This window comes from Urtica dioica, chromosome 8 (genome assembly GCF_054948205.1).
Source record: "Urtica dioica subsp. dioica isolate 48M chromosome 8, U.dioica_male_clone48M_v1_H2, whole genome shotgun sequence".
In the NCBI taxonomy this organism is placed as follows: Eukaryota; Viridiplantae; Streptophyta; class Magnoliopsida; order Rosales; family Urticaceae; genus Urtica; species Urtica dioica.
Window position 1 is genome coordinate 28,601,194 of NC_142763.1, and position 8,067 is coordinate 28,609,260.

The 8,067-nt window shown below is 38.3% G+C and overlaps 2 protein-coding genes across 2 annotated transcripts; both read left to right on the forward strand.

Moving 5' to 3' along the window:
• The first annotated feature begins 390 nt into the window (after positions 1-390).
• Positions 391-2,299, forward strand: LOC149388921 (glutathione S-transferase F7-like). Its single transcript, XM_089623184.1, has 3 exons — positions 391-627; positions 725-773; positions 1,664-2,299. The coding sequence occupies exons 1-3, from the start codon at positions 478-480 to the stop codon at positions 2,098-2,100; spliced, it is 636 nt and encodes a 211-aa protein (XP_089479310.1). The 5' UTR covers positions 391-477; the 3' UTR covers positions 2,101-2,299.
• Positions 2,300-3,225: 926 nt separating this feature from the next.
• Positions 3,226-7,528, forward strand: LOC149388922 (dephospho-CoA kinase-like). Its single transcript, XM_089624465.1, has 7 exons — positions 3,226-3,359; positions 3,449-3,508; positions 4,213-4,299; positions 4,512-4,620; positions 5,691-5,877; positions 6,026-6,171; positions 6,894-7,528. The coding sequence occupies exons 3-7, from the start codon at positions 4,251-4,253 to the stop codon at positions 7,330-7,332; spliced, it is 930 nt and encodes a 309-aa protein (XP_089480591.1). The 5' UTR covers positions 3,226-3,359; positions 3,449-3,508; positions 4,213-4,250; the 3' UTR covers positions 7,333-7,528.
• Positions 7,529-8,067: the final 539 nt, after the last annotated feature.

Here is an 8,067-nt window from a genome sequence, read left to right on the forward strand (position 1 = left end):
GGATATTGTTTTGAATTTAATTCGGTTTTTCTTTTATAATAGTTAATATCAATGAAGGGAGATTTATTACACTGTTATCCATTTTAGGGTATAATTTCGTCATTTTAGTTAAACAGAAGATATGATCTCAATATTTTTGAAAATCAAAGGTTAAAATCGATATTTATTAAAACATATGATATATATGGGTTATTTTCAAAAAAAAAAAAGAAAGGAAATGAAAAGTCAAAATGATCGCGCAAATAGTCAAAGCAACCACGTTCCTTCTAGAGAGAGCATATATATAGAAAATGAATACGAGATATTTGTTCACCAACCGACAATAGATAGTGGAAAGGCCAAGCCAAATATCTCTCTCTGGAATCTTCGTTTGGGTCAAAGGTCTCCCCTATTAAAAGTTCAAAACGCCCTAATTTCCGACTCATACAACTAAATCACTCCCAAATCAACATCCCAAAAAATTAGGAAGAAATAACCATGGCAGCGATTAAGCTCTACGGAAGTCCGATCTCGACCGCCTCGCAGCGAGCCATGGTCGCCCTCCACGAGAAATGCCTGGACTTCGAGTTCGTCACCGTCGACATGAAATCCGGTGCTCACAAACAAGAGCCATTCATTTCCTTGAACGTAAGCTTTTCAGAAACAAGGATTTATAGCTCTCACACTCACACACTATCTGTAGTGTTTATCTGACACGTTTTGTGTGTTTCTTTGTTTGATTCAGCCCTTTGGCCAAGTTCCTGCTCTGGAGGATGGAGATTTGAAAATTTTCGGTAAAATTGATTCTTCTTTCTCTCTTACCTGTCGTTGGATTTGTATCGTAATAATTTATTGGGGTTCAGAACCCGACAAATACATATAACCTTGCGGTATTGCAACAGGGAATTTCAATATACCGTACTCAACTTCGCTGTTCAAGCATTAATTACTCCAGGCCTTTCTCACTCCTGGTCTTATAAATCTTGTTATGTTATTCTCTAACACATCATCTCAAGAGAGAGTCTGGATCTAAATAATTTAGAATCAAATCATGGATTGGAACAATGACCAGCTACTTATAAACACTGTTAGATCCCTTACTGTGTTTATGGTGTTAGATTGTAGATTCATATTATCTGTGTGTGGTTTGGATTGAGCAAAAATGTATAACCAGAATTGTGGTATCATTTTCCTCGCAAAAAAAAAAAAAAACGTGTGGAAAATGAAAATCCAAGTGCATACACACATGTGGAAGATTCAAAATATTTATTTTATTTTACTTTTAATCATAAACTCTGCGATTTCGAACGTAGCTTTGATAAATTTTAGAAAAGAAAAAAAAAAAAACATAAAATTAGGAAAATAGTCAACTTAAACATTTGACATTGCTAAATAGCAAATCTTAGGTAAATAACCACTTTCAAACTTAAATATTTGGTAAATAGCCAATTTTCGCTACATGAAAGTAGCGATTTACCTAAGATTTACATCTGAAAGTGGATATTTACTAAACATTAACTATTTAACAATGTCAAACGTTTAACTTTACTATATTTCTCATGGATAAAAAAAAAAAAAACACCCTAAACATGTATTAATCCAACACCAAAATGTTACTAATCAGTCAAACATAGAAAATGTAAGATTTCTAATGAAAACTGTGTGTTTGTTGTTGGGGTGGCAGATTCGAGGGCGATCGCGAAGTACGTAGCGGAGACGTACGCGGATAAGGGAACAGCGCTGGTGCCATCGAACACGAAGCCGAAGGCGGTGATGTACTCGTGGATGGAAGCGGAGGCCCACCAGTTCGACCCGGCGGCCTCGAAGCTGGCGTGGGAGCTTCACTACAAGCCCATGTTCGGCATGAGCACCGACCCCGCCCAAGTGGACGAGCACGAGGCCAAGCTCGCCAAAGTCCTCGACGTCTACGAGGCCAGGCTTTCCGTCTCCAAGTACTTGGCCTGCGATTGCTTCACCCTCGCCGACATGAACCACCTCCCGGCCCTCCACTGCCTCTCCAACACCGCCGCCAAGAAGGTCCTCGACGCCCGTCCACATGTCGCCGCCTGGGCGGCCGACATCACCGCCAGGCCCGCTTGGGTCAAGGTCGTTTCCCCCTGAAACGGAAAATGAAACAGAGAGATAGCCCTGTGTTGTGAAATGTTTGTGACGTGGCGATACTACTTTTGGACCCTTAATAATGACCACGTCTGTGTGTGTATTTATGTGTTGTCTTGGATCTTCTACGGAGATTGGTTGTGATGTGTTGTGTTGTGTTTCTTCGGCATGCAGGTTTAATGAAAGTTTTAGTGTTTATATATACTCATGTGTGTGATCTGATCATCTGAGCTCTTTTACGTACGGTTTCCTTAAATAGTTACGTACGGTTTGACTAACATTGCAGGAATATAATATTTGAAAAAGAGCCTTAGTGATGACTGTGAATGGAGATGATGAGTCAGCATTAAGCCGTTTTTTTTTTTGGCGTAGGAAATGGTGCATTGTGGATATGGCATCACATTCGTCCTATAAGCGTAATGAACAGGACGTGCATTATTAGAGAGCCATTTTTAACTTTTATAAGAAGGCAGGAAAGGCACATAATAGAAGATGTAGGTTGGGACTCGAAAGATTTCGTTACTTACACGTAAACATCGGTCCACGAAGACCGAAGGAGGAGGAAAAAGTCACCCCGGCCTCCACGTATATTTGAACGATTTAATATATTTAGGCTTAAAATAATTGATTGAGATTAAACCAAGCCAACCGTGCGATCGCTAAGAGTCGACTTATAAGTCAGGCTTGTAGGACTTGCAAATCACGCCTAAACGGGGAAGAGAACAAACAAGATTAGCGGAACGACCAGGCTCTATTTATCTAAGCATCAGAAATCTTTGGAAGCAAAGGATAGGCAAGGATATGTGTAAAGACGGATTTTTTTTTTTTTTTTTGTAGAACTTGTGTCGTTAAGGATCTGCCTTTCAGGTCGAGTAAATTTTGAGAAGTTTCGAGTTGGTCTCGAATATTTCCTGAACGAGAGTTGCGTGACTCCTCGCAACGAGTAAATGAGAATCTCTATTCTCACGAGAGTGAAAATAATTTCCTAAGAGCTTTATATATATGGAGAGAGGAATGTGAAGTTTTATCAAGATTGGACCTATTTGCAACAAAAGAAAGGGTTAATTGGGAAACTAAAACAAACTAAAGAAAAAGATGGCTTCATTAACAATTAGCTGACTCTTTATTCCCTCCAATCGGTCACATTGTCAGAACTCACAACACCTATTCAAAAAAAAAAAAAAAAAAAAACGAGGGCGAGAGAGAGAGAGAGAGAGAGTGCTGGTCGGAGATTGCAAGCTTCTCGCCCGGGTTCGTTTGAGGTAAGCGTCGTGTTTTTCTACTTGTTCGAATTTCAAAACTGAAATTCTAGGGTTTTAAACTTTGCTCTGGGTTTGGTGTTCTTCTCAAGGTCTTTTCGTGATTCATTGGAAAGGAAGTAGAGGTCTCGAGCTCTCATATTCACATCAAGGTAAGGAAAACCTCGAATCTATTCCTTGAAATCCGAATTGGGCTGTAGAATTGGGGGTTTTGGATTTCTTCAAGAGTTTGCATGGATAGTTTGAAATTCGGGCTTGATTCTTCATTATTGATTGTTGATTGATTGATATGGGGCTTTTCTTGTTGGTCAGGGTTTCAGTGATTTGGGTTTGAATTCGTGATCAGAATTGATTAATGATTCTGAATTGTTAAGTGGATGTAGAATTCTAAAATAATTTGTTCTTGAATTTTGTGTTCGGTTGTGTGTGTGCGCGCGTGAGTGTTTTGTGTTGGATATGTGTTGCTGTGTCAGACTTGAGAAATCGAATCTGACATTCACTGATGCTTGGTTCCGAGGGCTCGTTTCTAGAGTTCAGTTTTGGTTTCGGGACCCTTGTCCGGAAACTGATTTCGAGTCGGGAATACGTTTTCATTCCTAGGTAAGGTTTTATTTATGAAATCTGTTTCTAAGGACAGAAACTCCCAAAGTCCTTTGGGCTTAAGCCCGAATCCCGTAGGCTTTAATTATTACGTCAGTACCGTGGGAGGGTACTATGATACCACTACACCAGATGCGCTTCCATGTCTTTTGTTCTTTCTCTTTTTGAATGTGTGTAGCTTCTTTTTGAGAGAGTAACAGTGAAAAGTAAAATTAACAATCCAGTGTGTAATTCATTTACTAACTCCCTGAGATAGGAGACGAAGTATCGGCTCGGAGATTGATCGATTGAGTGATGATTTCAAGCTCCGGTCCACGGCTCTTTGGCGAGCTAATCGGACAAGGTTTTTGAACGCCACAAAGTCGTCGTATCAGATTTTCACTTAACGTATTGCTTGTTATAGGTGTTCTAATCCTTTCATTTCATTGTACATTCTATGGGCTAATTTCATGGAGTTACACCAAGTTTGCGCATTTTGTTTTACCTTGTGCCAACCAAGTGTTTGAGACAATGTTTCAATGAAAATTAATAATACAAAGTTTGTTTGGTTCACAGTTCCACCACTGCCAAGACCCACCTCGATCTCCGTCGCTTGCTCATCACTCAGATCTCCAATCCCACCGCCATCTTCTTCGTCTTCTTCTTCAAAGGCTCTGCCTTTAAGGTTTTTCTTTTCCCCCTTTTTTCCTCTTCGATTTGGTGTTACTATTAGAGTGTTCTGTCTTAGCTTTAATGATAAAATAGTTGTGAATCTATTTAAATTTGATGAAATTGCTAGACTATTGGTGTCAAATGTAAAATAGACTCTACTGAGAAACTGTAGATAGAAATGAAATGACGTAGTTTTATCAGTACTTTCTATGGGTAGGTACTTGGTCTAAGAATTATTATACCAAGTTCAACCTTTTCTTCTTGATATGAACGCTTGAGGGATATGTGAAGAAAGTGACAAATATGTTCGAGTTGGACTTCTGGCATTTGTAAAGTTTCGAATTAGCTGAACATATCCGCAAATCTCATTCTATTTGGAAAATTAGATTGTTCAAATATGTCTTATAATTGCTATGAACAAGCCAGTTATGCTCGCTGTTTTTTGTTGATTATGCTGTATGATGAAGAGTTTTTCTGTTGTTTATGGGGTTTCAGTGTGTGTGTGTGTGTGTGTGTTGTTTATTTGTTTGTTTGTGTTTGTGTGTGTGTGTGGGTTCTCAGAGTTTAGTTTATTTTTTACTTCATTATTGTGCTCGATTTTTCTAAAAATTTATTTTTACTTTACACTACATTTGGAATTCAGATCCTACTTCAATAAAATGAAAATTTGTGAGGAGAGGTAAAATTTGAAGTAGAATGAAAATGTTTATGGAAAAATCAAGCGAAAAATCAATTTATTTTATTGTGTTTAGTAGTTGTAGAAAATTGAAGAACAAAAATGTTGATTCTTTATTATTTGTACATTCTTGTTTGGATGTGTTTAGAAGATTTGAAGACAACAAAACTTAGGAAAAAAAAAAATTAAAATTATGTATATCTACAGAATATATGAAAAATGGCAACGCATGTGATTCTTCTCATCGTCTTAATGAAAGATTAAATAGTGTTTTGTGGGATTTTAGTGTGTGTGTGTGTGTGTGTGTGTGCGCGCGCGTGCGTGTGTGTGTTTGTGCGTTTGTGTGTGTTTCTTTGTTTGTTTGCATAAAGTTCCGATCTGTTTAATTTTCTATAGAATTTTCTTAGGAAGGAAAATCTAAGTGGAGGGAAGAAACAGAGGCGTGATCTTCAAACTTTCGGAGGAAAGAAATCAAGCAAAATAAATATGAGAATTGTGGGATTGACCGGCGGAATCTCATCCGGGAAGAGCACCGTTTCCAATCTCTTCAAGCCACACGGGATCCCCGTTGTTGATGCTGACATCATTGCTCGAGTATGTAAATCTTAACCAAGCAAGCAGATTATTGATCTCGGTTCACTAGGAAATTCATCTAGCCTTTAAGATATTTCTTAGATTAATCCAAATTGAGTGTTTGGAGTTGGAACTGAAGCGCTCCTTGATTGGTTCTCGATCATTTTAGGATGTGCTAAAGAAGGGAACAGGTGGATGGAAAAAGGTAGTTGCGGCATTCGGAGATGAAATTCTTCAAGCCGATGGAGAAGTGGATAGGCCTAGGCTCGGTCAAATCGTCTTCTCTGATCCAGGAAAGCGTCAACTTCTTAACCGGTACCCATATTCTGAACTTATTTCAACAATTGCTTTTTTTTACATGTAAAATATTGATTTTCTGAAATCCTTGGATTTTGTTACGGCTTACGGGCGTACAAAGTAAATGAAAAACCAATGTGAACTGATCAACCGAACTCGACCTTAGATCTGGTGCCATATCAACAATAGATAACTTGGTCCGGTTTTCGGTTTCATAATTTCTAATCCGGTCAAAACCACTCCGTACCGTTTATGTTAAACAAGTACTTACCCGGTTTGAATCCTAATCTCGCAAACTATGAATTATAGTTCAAATAAATAGGTTAAAAGCAAAATTACACTCATACCATGCACAATTCGAATCAAGGTTCTCGTGTGCAGGCACGAAGCCAAGTGGTGGCCAGGGTAGCCCCCCCTCAAAATTTTTTTTTTGCACTTTTTACCCAGTTTTTCATTTATTTTTACATTTTTTTACCCTCAAAATTTACAAATCAGCCCCCCCTGAACTTTTTGTTGCAAATTAGCCCCCCCTAATTTATATTCCTGGCTTCGTCCCTGCTCGTGTGAGAATATTTCACTTCGATTAATATAATTTGGTTTACCAATTTTCGGTTATAGTTGGGTTTGCTTCCTTCCTCGGAATTTATAAAAACGTTAAGATGCCACTCAATTTATAAAATAAAAAATATATACATGTATCGGTGTCTGATTTTTTTAGTTGGTGGTTGTGAATATTTCAGGCTACTAGCTCCATATATATCTGCGGGGATCGTTTGGGAGATGTTTAAATTATGGATAAAAGGGTCGAAAGTGATAGTCCTGGATATCCCTCTATTGTTTGAGGCAAAGATGGACAAATGGGCGAAGCCCATCATCGTGGTGTGGGTCGATCCCGAGACGCAGCTCCGACGGCTCATGGCCAGAGACGGGTCGAGCCACGGAGACGCCCAGAACAGGATCGACGCTCAGATGCCGCTCGACTCGAAGAGGTCAAAGGCCGACATTGTGATCGACAACACCGGCTCCATCGAAGATTTGAACGATGAGTTTCGAAAGGTGGTCTTCGAGGTGACGCGGCCGTTGACTTGGACAGAGTTTTGGCTCTCGAGGCAAGGCGCTCTCTCGGCTCTCGTCTCCGTTGTCATCGGAGTTGTCGTTTTCAGACGATCCGCTCTGTAATTATTTTTATTTTTTTTTAATTAAAGAGTTTTACCACAAAAGTTTTCTTTGCTTTTTTGTCATTTTAGTTGAGAGACGGACCTTTTCAGACTTTTGTATTGATTGAAAAAAAAACAAATAAGTATACATGTGTTTGTTAGCTGGGAACAAGAAATTAAAAAAAAAAATTGAAAAAAAAGAATCATTGCTTTAATAATTGAGGTGAATCTTACCGGCTGTGGCTTTTTTTTCAGGTTATATTGTAATTCGCTTTATTGTCATCAAATTATATTTGTAACTAGTCCAAGCTGTTTTCTTAGTGCTTGTCTAGTCAAACAGTTTACTTTTTACCTTTGCTAAAAAAAAAAAAAAAAAAGATAACCTTATCAGTCCAGCTTTGCGGACTTTTTTTTTTTTTTTTTTTTTTTTTTTTTTGGTTGTGATACCAACTTTGGATGATGCCTTCCTCGCTCTCACTCTTCGGATTTCGGACTACTATTGTCATCCCATGACCGACCACCATATTTAGTTCTATTTTTTTTATTACATTGTTTATTTTGCATATTATCTTTGTATTTCGTTTTGGATTGGAGATGAATTACTTGCCGTCGCGTTATAGGAGGATTGTTAGATTTTTTTGTCTATATAGATTGAACGAAACATGTGTTTGGACTTTAATATTTCTCTGTTTCTTCAACATGTTGAAAGTGTACACAAAGGATCACATGTACTTAGTGTTAAGTTTAGTGTTAAGTA

Excerpts from the sequence above, each read along its gene's own strand:
- LOC149388921 (XM_089623184.1), top strand. The coding sequence starts at position 478 with ATGGCAGCGATTAAGCTCTACGGAAGTCCGATCTCGACCGCCTCGCAG. Across the intron at positions 628-724 it reads AGCCATTCATTTCCTTGAAC|CCCTTTGGCCAAGTTCCTGC; the intron begins GTAAGCTTTTCA and ends TGTTTGATTCAG. Across the intron at positions 774-1,663 it reads TGGAGATTTGAAAATTTTCG|ATTCGAGGGCGATCGCGAAG; the intron begins GTAAAATTGATT and ends TTGGGGTGGCAG.
- LOC149388922 (XM_089624465.1), top strand. The coding sequence starts at position 4,251 with ATGATTTCAAGCTCCGGTCCACGGCTCTTTGGCGAGCTAATCGGACAA. Across the intron at positions 5,878-6,025 it reads ATGCTGACATCATTGCTCGA|GATGTGCTAAAGAAGGGAAC; the intron begins GTATGTAAATCT and ends CGATCATTTTAG. Across the intron at positions 6,172-6,893 it reads AAGCGTCAACTTCTTAACCG|GCTACTAGCTCCATATATAT; the intron begins GTACCCATATTC and ends TGAATATTTCAG.